Source organism: Meles meles, chromosome 4, assembly GCF_922984935.1.
Source record: "Meles meles chromosome 4, mMelMel3.1 paternal haplotype, whole genome shotgun sequence".
Classification (NCBI taxonomy): domain Eukaryota; kingdom Metazoa; phylum Chordata; class Mammalia; order Carnivora; family Mustelidae; genus Meles; species Meles meles.
The window spans coordinates 93,430,556-93,452,112 of record NC_060069.1 but is presented as its reverse complement, the minus strand read 5'-3'; the positions used below and the strand labels follow the sequence as shown (position 1 = coordinate 93,452,112).

Below are 21,557 nucleotides of genomic sequence, written 5' to 3'. Positions count from 1 at the left end.
GGAAAAAAAGAGTACATTCCATATCATTCCATTTTTATGAAGTTCTAGAATAGGAAAAACTAATCTATGCTACTTGCCTCTTGGAGGGATGGAGAATTGGCTGGAAAGGAGTAAGAGAGAAGGTTCTGAGTGCTGAATATGTTTCTTTTGATACAGGTGTGATTTAGACAGATGTTTGAATTTGTCAAATGCACTGAATTGCAAATTTAAGATTTGCGCACTATATGTAAAGTATACCCAAAAAAACCCCAAACTAAAACAAGCCGAAATAGAGTGCTGGGCAGACGGTACAAACATGTATCTATCAGTTTACTACATTTAGGATAGTGCTTGTCACTTACTTAATGCTCAGTAAATGCTGGTTAAAATTACAAGTATTATCTATCACAACAAAGCTACCAGCTAAATGTCATCCACATCACTGTGCAAACTTGAAACCTGCTATTTGGGACAAGTCTGAAATGATATGAATTACCATGAAACCCGGTCATCCTCCATCACCCTGTGACCTATCATAAAAATCTTACAAGTTTTTACATGCCACATCCAATTTATCCTGTCTTGTTAATATCAACTATAACCTTAATTAGAAATAACAGCCACTCCATATATAAATAGACGCAGAAAATATCAGTAAGTAATCTGACAGTTTCCCAAAGGAGCTAAAGCTGGATTGTCATGGAGGGTTGTGACTTGCGGTTCTTGGTCTCTGCTCAGAAAAATACTTGATGCAGGTGAGAAAACTGAAGCAGAATGTTGATGAGAACATCAACTGTGACTGGTATGAAAACTTGTCATTGGTCAAACTCAGAAGCGCAATGGCTGAAAGCTCTTGACAAATCAATCTAAGTTCCTTGAAAGTGGGGCAAGGACCATAAGGGAACAATGATACTCTCTTGTTTTTCCCAGAAAGGCGATCCAATTTTTTCCAATATAATCAAATATTTATCAACTACCTACCTATGTGTCAGGTCCTGTGCTGGGGTCTAAGGAAAGTAAAAAGATAACTGTGGCTTCTGCTCTTAAGGAAAGCATTGTTCAGGAGAGTGTTTCTCCAACTTTTGCTCTCCATGTACCATTTAATGGATATTGGGAATATACAGTTAGCCGATTTTAGGTCTGTTTCTAAAGGCCTAAAATCAAGGGGTTCCTGGCTCAGTTGGGTAAGCGCCTGCCTTTGGCTCAGGTCATGATCACAGGGTTCTGGGATAGAGCCCCACATTGGGCTCCCTGCTCAGTGGGGAGTCTGCTTCTCCCTCTGCCTCTGCCCCTCCCCAACTTGTGTTCTCATTCTCACTCTCTCCTTTTCTCTCTCAAATAAAGTCTTTTCCTAAAAAAGCTTAAAACTAATTTACACTTAATAGTATTTTCACCTAAATAAGAGAGATGATTGTAAAGTATGCCAATACATTAGTACTAGTCTCAAAGGCAGTCAGTTTGATTTTTTATTCTTATCACTACAAGTTAGAAAAGCCTAACTGAGAAGAATAACAGGATGTCAAGAATGACAGCAAGTATTTTCTGGCTTTGTCAGTTCCGGGTACTCAAATCAAATTAGGACCCAGAATAATGAGGTGATTTCTCATTATAAACTACAGCATTCTGTAAAACGTCAGGCTGATGGACAGATCACAATCAAGACCTAGAAAGCTGACTGTTTCAATCTGGGCAATAGCAGTGGATGGATTCCTGATTCCGTGTTTGATAACATTTAGCTCTAGAAAGTATTTTTCATGTTCTGCTCCAGCATTTAGGTGTAGCTTGAAAATATGCCCCATATTAAGTTACTGATTTATTTTTCTGAAATGTGAAGAAAAGCATCCAGTGTTGGGAGCATGCCAAACTCTCAAGCGACCAAACCTTTTGTAAAACGGTTCAATCTCAAAAGAATCCAATACCTTATTTTCAATATAAAATAGTGATATTTTGGCTCTGAATAATAGGTTTAGGCTATCAAGAAACAGGATTTATTACTCTAATACACCAGAGCAGGTGTATTTGAAATAGAAGAAAGGCCTTTACTGGCATTATCACTGTTTACTATGTACCATTTTTCATTTCAAAAAGCACCTTTATCTTCAGGTGCCACCACACCTAAACACAGCCATGTCTGCACCCAGTTTCGTGAACCTCACACTTTAAAGACAGGGGCTCACCCACTGCCATCTGATCACATTTCTACTTTTTGTTACTTCCTAAAGCACTGATTCAAGAATAGGGAGTAAACCGTTAGCTGCCACCTGGTCTCTCTGCTGGAGATGTAGCATTCGGAATGGCATTTTGCTGTGAGATCTGATGTACACCTCTGCTTAACGCTGTCAAAACAACATGTGACCTCCCCCACCAAAGCAGCTGTACTCTGGCCTCCCCGTCACGGCTGATGGATTGTACTTCCATCCTTCTGGTTTACTCCGGCGGGTAACTGTGAAGCCATCCTTGGTTCCTTTTTTTTTTCTTCCTCCACATCCCACACTTCTTGGCTCTCTTTTAAAGTATATCCAGAAAATGACTAGCCCTCACCACCTCCATGGCTCCCACGCTGGTTCAAGCCATCATCCTCCCTCATCTAAATTACAGGAGTTGACTCCTAACTAGCCTCCTATTATCACTCCTGCACCCCAATCTCTGCTCTCAACACAGCATCAAGGGCAGCCCTTGTCACTTCCCTGCTCCAAACCTGCAGTGCCTCTGTGATGGTTGGTTTCACATGTCCACTTGGTTGACATGGTTATTCGAACACTAATCCAGGTACTGCCATGAAGGTATTTCATAAATGTGTTAACATCTACAGTCAGCTCACTTATGGAGACTATATGACAATATGGGTGGGCCTCATCTAATCAGCTGAACGGCCTTAAGAGCAAAACTGAGGCACTGCCGAGGAAAAAGAAATTCTGCCTCAAGACTGCAGCATCAGCTCCTGCCTGACAGATTCCCTACAAATTTCAGACTGGTGAACCATCACAACTGCATAAGCCTATTCCTTGAAACAAATCTTTTTAAGTATGTATGTATATATACATGTGTATTTCTATGCATTTGTGCATATGTTATTTAGAAGGACACTTGTCGATGTTTGGATGTGCACATGCCTTCATGTATATGTGTATATATTTCCTACCAGTTCTGTTTCTCTGGAGAACCCTGACATAGGCTTCCTGTGTCAAATAGCTTCTATTTGCCCCCCCAGATCTTTCTCCTTCCATTTCCATCTTATTCTCCTTCCTGGGTGGTTGACTGAATGAACAGATCAACAGTTGTCCTCCAGTTGCTTGTGGGAAGCACAAAAGGAATTGAAAATAGGAAAGGGAGTTGGGTCAGGATATTTATTTCCCTGGTTCTTTCCCTATGAAGTCACCTTAACACCACACATTCAATAACTAAATCCCCAAAGTTATCCCATGAGGTAGGGAATATCATTAGTCACATTTTAGATATGAGGAAAATGGGGCACAGAGAAGTTAACTAACAAACTCAAGGCCATACAGCTAGTAAGTAACTGTTTTGGTAACCTATTGCTGCATAAAAAACCACCCCAAAACTCAGTAGCTTAAAACAATGTACCCTTCTTTCTTAAGATTTTATTTTTTTATTTGAGAGAGAGAGATCATGAGAAGGGGAGAAGGGGAGAAGGAGAAGTAGGCTCCCTGCTGAGCAGAGAGCCCCCCCACAGGACTTGACCCTGGGATCATGACCTGAACTAGAGGTAGATGCTTAACTGAGCCACCCAGGAGCACTGAACAATTATTTCTTACAGTTCTGTGAGTTCACTGCCCTCAGCTGGGTGGTTTCTGGCTTGAATCATCTTACATAATTATCATCAGTTATCAGTTAGGGCTTAAGTCATCTGAAGGCTTAACTGGGCTGGTTGTCCAAGATGACATCTTCACGCCCGTGTCTAGCACCTCAGCTGGGAAGACTGGAATAACCGGGGCCTGCCTAGGCATCTCTCTCCCTCTTCGCCCCCACTCCCCATCATGATGCCCCTCTACATGGTTGGCTTGGGCTTCCTCACAGCATGGTGGTCTTCACATGCCCCCTAGTTCCCCCAGAGTGCATGTTTTGAGACTAAGGCAAAAGCTTTAAGGCTTCTTATGCCCTGGCCGCAAAGTCATGATATGTCCTTCTGCCCCACTCTATCTGCTTCACAGGCCAGCCCAGATTCAATATTTGGGAGTACTAGAAAAAGGCATAAATACCAGGAGGTGTGGTATTGGGGGGTCATCTTTAAGGACTTACAGGACAATAGTGGAGCTGGTGCTTGAACACAGGCAGTCTGACTCTGGGAATTACACACTCTTTTTTTTTTTTTTAAAGATTTTATTTATTTATTTGACAGATAGAGATCACAAGTAGGGAGAGAGGCAGGCAGAGAGAGAGAGAGGAGGAAGCAGGCTCCCTGCCAAGCAGAGAGCCCGATGCGGGGCTCGATCCCAGGACCCTGGGATCATGACCTGAGCGAAAGGCAGAGGCTTTAACCCACTGAGCCACCCAGGCGCCCCGGAATTACACACTCTTAACCACTCTATCATGAGGTGTCTCTATTAGGAATAAATGAATAAATTCGTTACTCGATTTGTGTTACTAATGGAGACTATTCTGGTGATTGAGGCTTCTAAGGCAAACAGAAGTCCCGATCTCTAAAGATAGAAAATTATTGGCAATTTTTAAGTGACAATCCTTTCCCTGTTTCTAAACATCCTAGTTTCAAAAGCTATGGGGCATTTTGGGTTGGTTCTGGAGTGGGAGGTGTTTGGTCAAGGGGACATGGCTTGAGGAGAAGCAGGAAAGGTTTGGAAGTACTTCTGTGGACAAAGTCTTATGAAAGATCACATTTTAAATGAAGAAAGGACATAGTGAGTAGGAGTGGGTATTTCCAATGGGAGCTAGCCATGCCCCAAAGGGATTACCATCCAGCTTGAAATGCACTGGCTTGTAGACAAGTTCTACACAGACATCACCCTTTTATGCCTTATTACAGCCCTAGAAGAGAGGTTAGAAAAATAATCACCACCATAACCGTTTATGAGTGCATGCTTGTATCAAGCACCAAGCCAAGGACTTTCATCTACTATCTCCTTCGATCCTCACTTTACCCCTACAAGGCAGGTCTGACCAAATGTTGGTATGTCAGTATGACTCTCCAATATCCATTCTTCTAGTCACTGAATATTGCCACATTTACAACCTTTAACCATGAAACCTGTCATCTTGTGTCAGGGTCATTCGCTTTGGGGATATCTCCTTGACTAGTAAGAGCCTCCTTACCTCCTCCTGTTCTATTCAGGGATGTGGTTTTCTTCTTATTGCCATCTCTGGGCCCAACCCAGCATCTGATCTCTGGTATGTACTTTAAAAATGGTTTTAATGAATTAATAAATTATGATTTTTTTCCAGGAAAGGTAAATTGTAGCCTAGGGCTTTTAAAAATCTGTGTGTAGCAATCAGACTCCTATCAATTCATTTCTAGGAGCAGTAAGCAGCGATAACAGGCCCACTGGCTTCCCCGTGTCCTTGTCAGTCTCACCCACGGAACAGCCCATCTCTGACCTAATGGTCTCTCCTCCCTCCACATTTTGGGAAACACTGTTTTATTATATGCAGTCCTCCAGACTGTCCTGGGGGTGAGGCGATGAAAGAGAGGTGATATTTAGTGGCAGAGCTTGTACTGGTTTAATTCCATCTCCCCACTCCTCTGTGGGTGTTCCATTTATTTTTAGATGTTTATATTGGTTTTCCAAAGACTTGCCACATTGACTGTCATGATCTAACAAATAATATATCTGAAGAAAACACTTCTATTCTCCAAAGTTCCTAGAGTAAGACAGTCAAGTGTACCCCAAACAGCTACTGCCACTGTTGTTAAAGCTGCTAAATTATAAGGTGCAACTGTGTAAGAAGAAGGTAGTGATTGCATTTCTCGTAGGATCAAGACACAATAATCCATACGTATAAAACGTCACTGCACCAGGAAAATGGGACAGCAACCGTCACAAGAATGCTTTCCTACCTAAGCAGAAGAATGGAGGCAGGGGAGAAAAGAGAAACCTTGAGAATTAGGAGCCACCTAAATGCTTCTCTGGCCTCCAGCAAAGAGTAACCAAGAGATGAGAATTCTCTCTCTCTCTCTCTGTATTGTCAATACACGACAGATTGTAAGGAATCTGCAAATTTATGGAACAATTCTAACTTGCCCATAATTTCACATCACAAATTGAACTCTGGAGGTGGGCAAGGAATGGGAACGTAATTCCATCCATCCTTTTAAGAATATATTCCTTAAGATCCTTTCTGGCTGTTCTACCTCTGTTAAATGCCTTCTCTGTTTATAGTGCTTTTTAACAGAGAGGTTTTAAATGTGTTATTTTGGTGCTCCGTTATTAAAGCAATGTTTCAGGAACGAATGACTTTTTCGTCATTAAGATGTTATGAAAGAGAATTTTCTTCAGAAAAACATGAAGACTGTTTTCATGGTTTCTCATTTTCTTCCCTCCTCATTAAGGCCTTTCTAAGGCTTCTGCTTCACCCCTGCACAAAAAATACAGGCAGAACAAATAAGAGCATTTATAAAACATTAGGTTTTTAATCAATAAAAATATATTTGACTTTAATGGAAAGAACAAAGAGAAACAAAACAAAAGCAAGCAATAGAGGCCCTTAAAAAACAAGAAAACTAAACAAGTTTAGAAAAACTGGACTGAGGCCCCAGTGGAAGAATAACCTATTCGCTTATTTTTTTAGGATTTATATTCTCCCTGCTTCCCAGGAGGATTTAAGGGAACAAGAAACAGATTTTATTTAGCTCTTCCGGTGTCTTACCAACTGAAACCTAACTGGGACAGTTTAAGTGCCCTAAGAATCACAAAGTATCTGAATTATACTCTCTTAATTAAAAAAGCAAACAAAAACCAGCTTTAGTGCTCTCACCCTATTTGTATGGTCTTCAACCTTGGGTATACAAACATTCTGCTAATTATCCACATCTTTACTAAGGGATCAGATATAAATAATATTAAGTCAAGCAGGGGGTTAAGTTACTATTCAAGGCAGCTGAAATAACCAAGCCTAGTCCAACAAATGTATATGTACGTTTAAAAAAAAACCTATAGTTAAGATCGGAATTTAAGTCTCTATATAATTCTAAATCGTACATGTAGTTTAAAGCCAGGAAATATGTGTTTAAGGCCAAAAATTTCATTCCCCTATCTGTCCTGCTGTGGTTATGCAAGGGAAATAATAGTTACAGTAATTTTAGAACCCCTTGCTATACCTTAGGTATAATTAAGTGACTTAAATGTTGAGTTCCTGTCTAAATCCACTATTTGTTTTCTCAAATTTTATACCTAGCATTGATCTTAGTAGAACATCATTATTTGTTTCAATTTTCACACAACCCCATGCCCCACCACTGCTGTCTTTCTTCTCATGAAGGCATATGAAAGTTATTGGGAAAATATATATCCCCACCACATTTTTAATCTATCATTTCTTTAAATGTGAATACCATTTAAACTTGATCAGGCTTTTGGAGGATGGACTCAGAATGATGACTTTAACATACCTTAGTGGCACAATCACCCCAAAGGCAATGGTACAGGAATGCCCTTATATAATTGTTTATTCTCATGTTTGGAAATATCAAGGCAAGCACTATAAAATGGTCCTAGGAAGCTTTGTGCAGTGGCAGTATCATAGCCAATGAGGTTTATCCAAGGTGCTATTATTTGCTAACTAAAAATGGCCCTAGGATGTCAAACAAAGGATACAGTAACAATTTCTCAAGTCTTAGAGTAAGACAGATGTAAAATGGGTCTTAACATCTTTTACTCTTAGCATGAGGCAATAATTATTTTCATTTACTGAATCTAAGAATTTCAATAATTAAAAATGTAAATAACATTTTCATTCCACATGATCAATACTTAAAGCGACTTACAGTGAGCATCATAGTTATTTACATACATAACTACTACTGGGTTTCTCGTCTAACTACTCCATACTAGATTATAAACTCCTCAAGGACAGAAACTATGTCTTATCTTTTTACCCCCTGAACCCACCACAATGTTCAGCTTATAGAAGATGCTCAATAAGCATTGGGTGAATGTCCATTTATTTGCTCAGTAAGTCTGTAACAGTGCCTTTGTATCAACTGGTCGAAAAATTCTCTAGTCTTTTCATATCTTTGCAGGAATAACAATATTAGGAGTTCTTTAGACCTCAGTTTCCCTACTTACAAAATGGGCATCCTCCGACATCACAGAATTGGATGGGAATGAAATAAAATGATACAATATATTTGAAGGTATGCTGAAAACCACACAGTATTACTTTATATAATCCTATATTACTTTATATCTATAATCTATATAATAACTAGTATATTTAATTCCAGCTCAACAGAAAAAAAAGTTATCAAAATAATAGCATATGCATTACCTGGGAGCCCAAAGATCTTCGACATGTGATAATTTATGCTTTTTTATCTTCTGCATGAATTAGCTAGATAAAGAAAACTTTGCCACACACTTCCAGTTTAAATGGGAGTGAGTCTATTCATTGTTATAATTGTTCTCCCACTTCTGGCAAAGGTCTGTGACTTTCCGACCCTCCCACATTATTTAATTCAGAGTTAAAAGAACCTCTAATGCCTCTAAAATTTTAAATTCCTCAAATGTTTGCTGATTTTTCTCAAGCCAGATTTCTACTGAAGAAAATAACTGAAGCCTTCAATAATTGGCTCTCTAATTTCAATACTTTTAAATTGGGGGGGGGGGGGTAAAGAAGAGATATAAATAGTAAATACTTCGTAATTCAATAATGATCTGTAACAACAGGACAACATAAATGAAGTATCTCATTTTAAAAAATTTTGTAAATCACACCCCGCTTTAACTCCAAGCACAAAATCATCTTCACCTTAACCTACATACCAACTGCTGTTTCTGTTACCTAATGACAGCAACTGCCCAACACATTCAGACGTGGCATTTAGTTTTAACTTTGATTTAAAATGACAATTCCTACATACCTATTCAAGGTGATTTCCCAGAAGGTTTTAGGCTTCCAGTTTCTTCTAATTTGCATAGTTGCTATAAACAAAGATTCTGTTGGTTCCACTTAACCAGTCATAACATATGTAGCCCAAATCAAACTCTGAATAGTTGCTTTCACAAAGTATTACTTTGCTACTATGCCTATTTTTTCATTCAAAAATTTTGTCAAACCATCAATACGTATCTGTAATTCTACTATGGGATTATAAAGTGAACAAATTATGGATGAAAAGACCAAGGAACAGAAAAGGTACTGGTGATTTGCTACATTTGCACTGAATTTTTAATGACACCATTAATGGCATAGAGATCAATTCAGGTGATCTTTGTCTCAACCCAGTCTGGCTGTCCTTCCAAATCTGCTTAGATCAACCACTATTTTCCAAAGGATTACATACTTTAGCTCTCAAATCATACTTAACTCCCGCCTCCATCATCCATGTCAAGTAGGTTTTTTATGCAGGTGTCCCTTAAATTCCAATTCACAGGAAACTAAGAAACCTTCGACCTCATCACGGATTACAAAATATCTTACAATTTCTTCACCCTCAAATTCTCTCTTTAATGTCTAACCATATATTTTTGAGAACATATTCAGCAAATATTTTTTTCATAATCAGCAAAATTAATTAGTAAAACCTAAGACTAGTTGAGGTCACCAAGAGTTGTACCCAGAAAGATAGAGCTAAGTCATGAGGTTTGAGTTCCAGTCACAATTTCAACACCACACAGAACAAGGGTCAGCTTCCCCACTTGCAAAACAGAAGTACAACTAAGCAGCATAGAGTACCATGTCCTCATCATAGCTTTACTTGAGTAAAATTAACCTCAGAAGTTCTCTGGAACAGCACTGTCCAAAGGCATTTTTTGTGTTGATGGAAATATTCATATTATATACTGTCTAATATGATAGCCACTCTCTACCTGTGGCTACAGAGTCCTTGAAATATGGCTAAAGTGACTGAGACACTGAATTTGTAATTAATTTAGTCAATTAAGTTAAGTAGCCAATGTAGACAGTATATGGGACAGTGTAGCTGTCCAAGAAACAGCTATGAAAATTTTAAAGTACTATAATATAAGGACAAATCTAAATTTCCAATCTGTAGGCCATATTTCCATACCTGAAAGTCCATTACAATTGGCTAGGAAGTTTGGCTGTGACAACTAGCATTCAACTTTCTCAAAGCATACAGATACTAATGTTAGACTTTCCTCAATATCCTACTGATAAGATATAATTCAAGGAAAACCATTTGGTGAGGAAAGCCACCTTGCTTGGAATACAACTCTAATCTGGGAGAATAGGATAAGAGGCAGGTAAGGAGTGAGAGACAGTATAGTTTTCTCCAACTACAGGAACTAGAATTTTAGGGCCACTTTGAGACTCCCATTTTGAGGAATCTCTATGGTTTTATTAAATGATTTTATTTGTTTATTTGGGGGGAGTGTAGAGGGGAGGGGCAGAAGAAGAGGGAGAAGCAGACTTCTGGCTAAGCATGGAGCCCGATGTGGGATCTAATCCCAGGACCCTGAGACCACGACCTGAGCTGAAGGCAGATGCTTACCCGACTGAGCCACCCAGGTGCTCTGAAGCATCTCTGTGATGTTTAATAAAAGTGATATTCACCCAGTGATAAAAGTGATAAGCACCCAGTAGAAATTCTATTCTTGGTTTACTATCTGCAGGAGCAGGAAGATGGACTGGATCCTCCACTTTGGGAAAGACTTGAATAGACGGCCTTGGATGAGGTCATACCAGAGCTCAGCTGCATCTGGAGCAGCTGCCAAGCCAGGGCCCGAAGCCTGGTATATCCAGCCTTTCGGCTGGAGCCACTATATCCTAACTGCACTCAGAACTGCTGAGAGAGCTGCTCTGGGCAGAATATTCCATGTTTTTTCATCTCCTTTGTTACCGTCCTTGTTCAATCCACCATCTTCTCTCCCCTGGATGCCACATTAGCTTCCTAATTGGTCTCCTTGTTCCATTCTTAACTCCCCACAACGCATCCTCTAGACAGCAGCCAGAATGAGCTTTACAAATTGCTGTGCAACAGTCACCACCACCATCCGTCTCTGAACGTTTTCATCTTCCCCTAGGGAAACTCTATTCCCATTAAATACTAACTCCCCACCCCCAGGCTGGCAACCATCGTTCTACTTTCTGTCTCTATGAACCTGACTACTCTAGGTGCCTCATATAAATAGAATCATGCACTATTTGTTCTTTTGTGATGATTTATTTCACTTAGCACAATGTCTTCACGGTTCGTCCCTATTGGTGCATGTGTCAGAATCCCCCCCCCCCACTTTTTTTTTCTGAAGATTTTATTTATTTATTTGAGAGAGAGAGCATGAGCAGAGGAGGGACAGAGGGAGAAGAGACTCCCCGATGAGCAGGGAGCCTGACACGGGGCTCTATCCCAGGACCCTGAGATCATGACCCGAGCCAAAGGCAGACGCCTAACCGACTGAGCCACGCGGGTACCCCAGAATTCTCTTACTTTTTAAGGCTGAATAATGTTTCCTTGCATGTCTATACCACGTTTTGTTCATTCCTTCATCTGTGGATAAATACGGGGTTGCTCCCACCTTTTGGCTATTATGATAATGCTGCCACATACATGGATGTATACATATCTGCTCAAGTCCCTGCTTTCACTTCTTTGGGGTATAGACCCAGAAGTGGCATTGCCGGATAATATGGTAATTCTGTATTTAATTTTTTTGTTGGATTATAGTTGACACACAATGTTACATTAGTTTCAGGTGTACAACATAGTGACTGGACAACTCTATACATCATGCTAGGTGGCTATCATCTGTCACCACACAACACTATTACAATACCATTGACTACATTCCCTGTGCTGCTCCCTTCATCCCCCTGACTTATACATTCCATAACTGAAAGCCTGTATCTCCCACTCCCCTTCACCCATTTTGCCCACCCCCTCCACTTCCCTCTCCTCCGGCAAACATCAGTTTGTTCTCTGTATGTGCAGGTCTGATTCTGCTTTTTTAATGTTTAATTTCTTGAGAAACACTTTCCACAGCATGCTGCATTATTTTACATTCCCAACACCAATACACAAGGGATCCAATTTCTCTACATCTTACCAACACTTGTTATTTTCTATTTCTTTATAATAGCCATCCTAATGGATATGAAGTAGTATCTATTTTATTTTTATAATACATTTATCACTACTTTAAATTTTCTTTTTTTTGTTTATTTAAACAAAATTTTTGTTTATTTAAACATTAATCGCCTATCTCCCCAAACTAGAATGCTAGCTGCATGACGGTAAGGAGTTTGGCTGCCTCGTTTGCTACCATAACCCAAATAGCACCCAGCACTCAAAGCACATTTGTTGAATGAGTGAGAGACCTCAGGGTCACCAGCTTTAGAGCTACCACAGTTCTTCTCTTTTTATGTTCCTTAGGATATATGGGAGCTGGGGAGTTCCCTTCTGCTACTCTGACAAGCCAGAGGACTGTGAAGAAGAATTAAGAAGATTTTAACAAATGAGTTAGTGCTATTCTCTGTGAAATACAAAGAAATAAAAATGTTGTCAAACTAAGACCTTGAGAGCACCCATGGCCTTTGTGCACAACAGAGGCAGTAATCTGGAAAGATTACTTTTCCAGAACATGCTGGGCTTCTCTGGAAGTTCTCGGTGGCAACTCATGCAAACACAGAAGACCTAGCCCCTTGGAACAGAATAAACTCAACTGACCAAGAGTGAAAACTATTAAGCTTTTGACTAGAAAAGCAAACTGTGTAGTCCTTTCTTCTATATTACCTATACTTTCTTTAAAAAAAAAAAATTTTTTTTTCTTTTCCAAAAGGCTGATATTTGTTACTCAACTTCATGAACATCACTCAGGCAGCCTGAGAAAACCACAAATAAATATGCCACAGAGACTGCTTGTCGTCTGCCTGTTTCCCTTCTTTCCACAGCTGATAGAAAACTTTTACTCAAAAGAAGGCTTTTGAATTTTAGCAGAGCACATGGACACCTGAAATGAAGCCTTCCTTTCTCAGCTTTCTTGCAGAGAGAAGTGGCAGTATAACTAAGAACCAGCCAACGAAATGTAAGCAGCGAGTTGCATGTAATTATGCACAATGTCCTTAAAGGGAAGACACATGCTCTTCTTTGCCTCCTTTCTGTTGGCTGAAATGTAAACATGATGGCTGGAACTCGAGCACACATCTGAGTATGGCAAAGCAGGGACAGACAAAGATACAGAGTGCCTACTGGCTTGAAGCTGCCACCCCAGTCTTGGATTGCTTACCTGTAGATTCCCTTATGTGAGAGAAAACCAAAGTTCTGTCAGAGCCATTGTTGTTCTAGGCCACTGTTATTGGAAGCTGACCTAGTTCTGACTCACATGGAATCTTTTCAGTAAGATTACAGAAGAACCCAACACAGAAATAATTCTTCCTAGATACAGATGACAAAGTAGATTATTCGGCAAGATTTGAGCTATTCTGAGCTGATGCCAAGCACAGCCAGTGAGGTAAGGGGGTAACAGTGATCTGCCAAATCGACCAAGGGTCAGAAGGAATGGGAAGTCAATACCAACAATAATAAGGATAATGAAAATGATAATGGTGATGGCTAACATTTATTAAGTACTTTATTACAAACCCAACACTGAGCCAAGGGGCTTTACATGTACTTAACCCATTTTATCTTCACAACAATCCCGAGGTTTAAAAAAAAGGAGTCCTGGTCACACAATTTATGAGTGAAAGAATGAGAATTTGAATCCAGAGAAGTCTGACTGTTGAGCCCATATGCCTTACCTTTACACTGCATCCAAATAGAACATCCACTATACTTTCCTTCCCCCCACATAAGAATATGGTGGTCAGTCAGTCCTCTCCAGAAGCCTACCACTTCTTTACCAAGGAAAACCCCCTGGATATTCTTCACCCATCAAAGTTTGATGCCACACCAACAATGCCCATAATACCCTAAATATACAGTCAACCATGAATTTCTAGTTGTTAGGTACACAATGCCCCTCAGTTATTAATTTCCTTGGACCATTTATAACTTAAATCCATTAAACTGCAACTGAAACACAACTATAATATGAAAACCAAGTTACATGTTTATTTTGAAGCCTTATTTCACATTTATGCTAATATCAATATTTCAAAGCTGTTTTTTATGACATATTCTCTCCTAGCCCCATGTGCTGCAATAACACAATGAAATCTGCATCAGTTCATCAGATAGTCAATATTTTATAGGAAAGTATCAGTGCAGACAGAAGCCACACCTTCTATTAAGGAGGGGGACCCCAAATATTTGCCTGTTGGTAAGAATGCCTCACTGCAAAACAGGTTTCATTCATACTACCAAATGTCTGATCAAGTCAATTTACATAACTCTTCTAGGCCTCAGCTTCCCCATCTATAAAATGGGGATATAAGAGTCACTTTCTCAGAGTGATTTCAAAGATTCAGTGAAGTTATGCTTGTTAGCTACTTGGTACAGTGTCTAGTATACATTAAATGCCCAGAGAGAGGTAGCTACTTTTAAAAATTATAATCAGTGGGTAGCACAATCTGATGGACTAAAGCTCTCAGTGAACCAATGTGTTCAATTACCAAATAACTTCCCAACAATGAAAAAATGAAGAAGACTCACTATCACACTGACTGGCAAGAAGACTCAATCTAGCTGATTCTAAATCCAGACTTCTTTTTTAAGATGGCTGTCTGGAAATCTAACTTTTTGACTCAGCATAATCTATGTCATTACTAACTGCATGGGCATTTTATTAGCCTTTGTTTGCTGTTTACACTTTCCCACCCTACCCCATAATTATTATTATTCTCTATTTTTAAACTGCCTTTAGTGGTGGTTTTAAGTCAGGGACATTAAATGGGATTTTCTTTTTTCCTTTTTCTTTTCCCTTTCACCCATAGTGGGTATAAAGTAGTCAGGATGAAAATTACCTTTGCTCTTATATTCCCCACTGGGAGACATTTATGTAATGCACAGGTAACCAATGGATTCTAAAAGTCATTACGACAGGAATTTGAAAACAGCCTTAGTTTTGAATCCATGAAACTCAGCTGGATCAGGATGGGTTTTCAGGAACACATCTGCTTTAAGAATTTATTCCTTCAACCGTTATCTTGTGCCCTTTCTAATCACTAATGCAGGACACCACTAGTTCTATTAATAAAAATCTCCCAAATAGTTGAGGTCAATCCAACATTTTACTATTTCAGGCATTTGCCCCCTACCCAAATCCTGACACCAGAGGAAAAATGCAGCAGCCTTCCACTGTTTCCAATACCCACTTCCAGGAGAATACCCTTAAAAAAAAAAAAAAAAATACTTACTGTGATTTTCCAAGTACATTTACTATTTGGAGGGTACACTCCAGGGAAACCTTCGCTGCCAATAAATCCAGACTCTCCAGTAAGAATGCCGCCACATGTGAAAACAGGTCTGGGAAAATAAAAGAAGGAAACTTAATTTGAAACTGGGTCTAACAATCTAATGTCAACTTCCGAAAGGTTGTAGCTTCTAAATATGGATAAAGTTAATACTGATTAATAAACGTTTGCACCATATAAGGGATTTGAAATATAAGGGATTTGAAACTTGCTAGTTTAGAATTTTTAAACTACAGTCTAATAAAACATTCTGTCCAGTTGCCATCTCCATCCTCATAACACAACATCTGTTTATCCATCTATCCATAAGCAATCAAATGTTCCACGTAGTGGTAAAAGTTTATGGGGAAATAGTCAATGGAAAATTTAACTGGGGAGTGGAGATGAGTGAAAGAAGGTGAGAGCTAGGCGAAGTACATGGTCTCAAAGACAGATAAGCAATCGATTAAAAAAGTTTTAATTTCTTACATGTGGAGAGATGCCTACTTCTCCTCCCCTTTTCTGAAAACCATTAACCATTGGCAGAGCCTCGCATTTATAAAGGGAGGCTGCTGGTGATGGAGGTGGAAGAGGAGATGCCAAAGGTGGCCACGGGATGGGTCCCCCAGCCCAGGTCCTGGGTGGTCTGGCAACCCTGACGGGGGCTGACGAACGGTTAACTTTCCGGGAGCGGCTCCCCGCGCGCCGCGGGACTCGGGTTTTCCCCGAGGCTTTCCGTATCTGGGCCGAGCCTCCCGAGGGAGTAAAACAGAAGTGAAAAGGCAAAGACCGCAGCCTGGGGCCCTCGTGCCTCCCTCCGCCCGCAGACGCACTGGGGGAGAGGAGGCGCCGGTCCCCTTCAGCCCCCGCCACGTGGTGGTGCGGCAGGCGGCTGGGAGGTCCGGCGGGCCGATCCGGGGGCGCGCGGCCGAGCGGGGGGCCGTCCGCGCGGCGGCAGCGGACGCCGGAGCCCGGGTGAGCGCGGGATCGCGCGCCGGGTTCCCGGGCGCCCCTACGCGGCTGCGGTAAAACCGCGGGGCAAGGCTGCAGGACAGCGGGACGGAGGCGGGGAGAGAGGGAGCCCGGGCGGGGGTCGCGTTACCTCTCCGGGGGCTGCTGCCGCGAGAGCTGCGCAGCCGCCGCCAGCAGCAGGCAGAGCGCGGCCCAGGCGCCCGCGCCCCTCATGGCCGGTGTAGACGCGCTCGGCTCGCTCCCACCCCGGCGCGCACGCCGGTCCGCACACCCGGTCGCACCCCCCAAGGCTCACACTCTGGCACACACGGGGAGAAACACAGGCTCGCGCGCCGCACACGCCCGGCTCGCTTCCCCGCCCTCTCTCTGTCTCTCTCTCTCTCTCACACACACACACACGAGCACACACACGTGCGCACGCAGCCGCGGGGCAGCCCAGGTATCCGGGTGTGCGCGGCGGGCGGGTGGGGCGCTTTTAAAGGCAATCACGGTGCACGCTGCCTCGACGCTGAATTTCCCCGGAGGAGTTGCTCTGGCAGCCACAGGCCACTGCTGAATATCCCGTTTGTTCTACGGCGACGGGAGGGGGCGGCTCTGAGGCCGGAGCCGCCTCCTCTCCTGGGGCGGGCGGGCGTCTCCTCACTGGGCCCCCGGGACCCGCAGCGCCTGTCACATTCCGCCCGCGGGGCCTGCGGGGAGAAAAGGAGAGGAACCCCTGCCGAGGGGTTCCCAAGCGGGACCCGACTTCGGGATCCACAGACGATTCACAGAGAGAGGGTCATGGCTTGCTTTGGAGAGTGGTTTAACTTAGTTGCTTAAAAAAAAAAAAAAAAAAAAAGTTAGCGCTTGCTGGTTGCTGGAAAACTGGGGTTCCCTTTTTATTTCTGTCGCCTTCAAACACACAGATCTAAGGCAAGAAAAGGGGGAACCAGAAGGGCGTTCTATCAAATTTTAACTCCTGCTCTTATCTTTTTACTTTAAACGCTGCCTCAATAGATTGTTCTCTGTTTTTACTGATGTGTGAGAATAGGGAATCTGTTTTCTGTGCAGGGATTTAAAACTGTGTTTTCAGCCAAGCGATTTGTGAGTGAATTGCCATTAACTATGTCAACTATGTCAGATTATGAAGATGGAACCCAGATCAGGAGATCTCACCATGTTCTGTTCTGAAAATGGTGTTTAGTTGCTGGCATCTCTCTGTTCTTAAAGAATCTTTTCCAACAATTTCTTTCTGTAACATTAATGAGTTAAGATTCACAGAGAATTTGTTTTTCTAAGAACAATTCCAGTCTTGTGGAATCAAGACTTTAATTAAAGAAAAATAATTTTAAACACCTTATTTTGTTAAGTGCTTTCCAATAGCTAGGAATTAATAAAAGAAAAACAAGAACAGAATGGCTTCATTGAGATATTCAACAACCATATCACCACAAGAGGAATATAGCTGAATCTAGATGCCCTATATATGCTGTTCCCTCTAAATTATTTTCACCTTTCTAACCAAACAACAACAAAAACCAAAAAACCAGCACTGAAATCGTTCTTGCCGAGATTTCATTTCTAAGAATGAACTTACAATGTTAAGAATGTAAACACTCCTAGCAAGAAAATAAGTAAAAACTAGCTACAGGAAATAATCTGTCTTTTAATAGTGGGGAACCCCAGGAAACAATAGTAGAAACCAGAATTTCCCTATGGGGTTTAGATTATCTTGCTATTTTTTAAAAAATGAAGGAAAAAAAAAAGACCAAGAACTATAACTTTTAAAAAGTTCTCTAAATGCACCACACCCTGTTTATGACATTAAAAAAGAAAGAAAGGATTACAGAATTTGGCAAACTACATTATATCCTAAAACCTACACCCTCAACCCAATAAAAATTGCTTTAAAACACCAAAAAGGAAAATAAATGATTGTTTATTTTGCACACATTTCAAGAATATGCTATCCAACAGCCTAAGTGTTTTAGATGATATTTTGTGAAAAAGTCAAAGTTTTAAATTATAAAGTGAAAATATTGCTCAATTCACTTTCTGGTAATGATCTGAAGTCATCATAGCCAGGAAATACTTCATTCCTAGGACTAAGCTAAGGTTTTAAACTTTAAAATTCAAAAACAAAGTATTAAACCTGTCCCAATACATAGAAAACTATTTGAACATAAATATGCAACAGTATTTTCTTTTCTTAATTTATAGAATGATGACTGTGTTCCTATCCTCACTAAAGAGTCAGGCTTACAACACTGATGGTTCTGTTGTTGTTGAGACCCACAGGAAAACATTGATGTTACCATATGATTTTAAAAGTTTATTAAAACCCATAGTATTTCCTCTTAGAAAAACGTATTTGTCTTGGAACTACAGCTCCAAGATGAAAATTATAAACCGTAAGTGTCCTGAGAAGCTTAACGTGTTAAAATTGAGACAGACCCAAGTGGACTTTGAATGTGTGTATATGGTCCATTTCTGTGAGACTGATTTCTGGACTTTAGTGATGCAGAACTGGCATAACGGGCAGGGAGCCAAAGAATTCCAGGCCTAGTCAGGGACAGGGGTAGAGAGGATGAAAGCCCGGTGGTAGATTCTAGAAAGAAAAGCAGAGTGTGGGGCACCTGGGTGGCTCAGTGGGTTAAAGCCTCTGCCTTTCGCTCAGGTCATGGTCCCGGGGTCCTGGGATCGAGCCCCGCGTCGGGCTCTCTGCTTGGCGGGGAGCCTGCTTCCTCCTCTCTCTCTCTGCCTGCGTCTCTGCCTACTTGTGATCTCTGTCTGTCAAATAAATGAATAAAATCTTTAAAAAAAAAAAAGAAAAGAAAAGCAGAGTGTTAAGTGAAGTAATCCTTATTTTCCAGGTATACATTACCCAATCTCCGCAGTTAAGTAAGTTGCACAGAGAATCTAAGTCATGGAAATATGGAAATATTCGCCAATGAACCGACCACTTATAAAATTAGTCCCCAAACATTTCTTGCTGCACAACACCAGCATCTAGCTAGGCCCAATATGTCAACGTCTTTGTTTGTTAGTCTCTGGTCAATTCATCAGCTTTGTAAACATCTGAAAATGCAATGTAAATAACAGTGCACTTTCAATCCATAGTGCTGTATTGATCTTGTAAAAGATCTGGAATTTATAAAATGGTTGCAAGTGAGGTTGAAAGAAGTGGGAGGATGATGGGCTTCTTTTGACGAATGAAGACTTGGATGAGTTACTCCGATGAACTGACGGAAAAAGCTAAAGAAGGTTGCTGACCAAAGTCCCTTAAAAAAGGAATGCTTTTTAATGTCAAAATATTAAAGTGGAATCCATGAGAGGTGCCTGGGTAGCTCAGTGCCTTAATCTTCTGCCTTCAGCTCAGGTCATGATCTCAGGGTTCTGGGATCCAGTCCCTCATTGGGCTCTCTGCTCGGCAGGGAGCCTGCTTCCTCCTCTCTCTCTCTGCCTACCTGTGATCTCTCTCTGTCAAATAAATAAATAAAATCTTAAAAAAATAAAAAGGTGTCCATGAAAAAAATGAAGAAACCCTATAATAATTTTTCAAAATTAATTTTCTACAATATAGTGCTGTGAAAGTTAAGAGTAAACGAAAGGATGTTTGTATTTTGCTAGAATGCATTTTTGCAGGGAAAATTATGATCAAAAAATCCACAATTGACTCATTGTTTGTTCATTATGAAAATTGGCACATAGTTGCAAATATAAATGAAATTTTATTAAATACAAAATAAATTTTTGAATTTCCATTTCCATTTTTTTTAAATTTTATTTATTTATTTGAGAAACAGATCACAAGTAGGCAGAGAGGCAGAGAAGAGGAAGCAGGCTCCCCACTGAGCAGAGAGCCCGATGTGGGTCTCGATCCCAGGACCCTGAGATCATGACCTGAGCCGAAGGCAGAGGCTTTAACCCACTGAGCCACCCAGACACCCCTCCATTTCCATTTTTGAAGATAAAATCCTGAACACTTTTTCAATATCTTTGAAAATTTGGAGCCGGTGTTAAGTACATTTTAAGTGCCCTCTTCCAGTACAGTTAATCTCAGATGTGGATGATCTCCAATTAACTTGAAAGGTGCTTGAGCAACAATCCAGGGCAGTGCATCAGATTGAGGGGGAGAAGGTAGGACAGGAGATAATGAAGGGCTGGACTCTATCCTTAGGTCACTCCCATTGTTCTTTGAGGCAGGACCATATCTGGAACTTAGGTGTGGTCTGCGCTTCCTTGAAAGTGACACTACTCCAGCTGTACCATGTGGGGCTCTAGATTTATAAATGCTACAAATGTATAAAAGGAATGAAAAATATCTGGAAAACAATTAATGTAGAAATTGTTTGATGTCGCCTATGTGACAAAATGGTGTTTGTGATATTTCCCTAACATCTGTAGTTCTATAAAACCATCAAACTGGAATTTCTTCTATTTTTAAAAAAAATTTTTTTAAAGATTGTATTTATTAATTTATTTATAAAGAAGGAAAGAGAGAGAGCGTGAGAGAGTACAAGCAGGGGGAGAAGCAGGCTCCCCACTGAGCAAGGAGCTTGAAGTGAGGCTTGATGACCTGAGCGGAACAGACATTTAATGGACTGGACCACCCAGGTTCCCCTCCCCTACTTTCTTTAACTAGGAAAATACAGTAGTGTAGTGTTATGATATTAATACTTTAGTGATAGAAGTGCCTCTTCTGAATTCAGCTTTTGGATGCTGTCAACATTTAAGAACTCCCCAGAATCTTTGAATTCTTGTGCACAGACTCATTAGTAAATATTCTCATGAACAAGGCTTTTTAGAATTAAATGTTACTTCAATTTTTTTTGATGTTTGTAAACATGCATTAGGAAGTACACCCCCCCCCCCCACTTCCAAGAATGAAATATTGGAAGGAATTGTGTTGGTTAGTCTTTTTAGCCACAAACAACTGAGTCTGTTCTGGCTAGTACAGGCCATAAAAGGGATCCATTTTAAAATGGAAGGTAGTTCATAGAAGCAATAAGAGCACTGAAGAAACTATGTCAAGGCTAATGGCCAACGCCTGGCTTCCAAAATGGCCCAGTGAGAAATCGGTTGCCATTGCTGCCACCAAGACTAAGCAATAATGGAAGTATTCCAGCTCACTGCAATTGTGA

The 21,557-nt window shown here is 40.8% G+C and overlaps 1 protein-coding gene across 1 annotated transcript in view; it reads right to left on the bottom strand.

The window, feature by feature from the left end:
- Positions 1–16,974, bottom strand: part of PCOLCE2 (procollagen C-endopeptidase enhancer 2) — a 64,429-nt gene extending 47,455 nt beyond the window's left edge. The window contains exons 1-2 of the mRNA XM_046001449.1: positions 16,565–16,974; positions 15,427–15,535 (exon numbers count right to left, since the gene is read on the bottom strand). Coding sequence (XP_045857405.1) covers positions 15,427–15,535; positions 16,565–16,647 — 192 coding nt within the window. The 5' untranslated portion in view covers positions 16,648–16,974. The remainder of the gene's footprint in view (positions 1–15,426; positions 15,536–16,564) is intronic.
- Between the last annotated feature and the right edge of the window lie 4,583 nt (positions 16,975–21,557).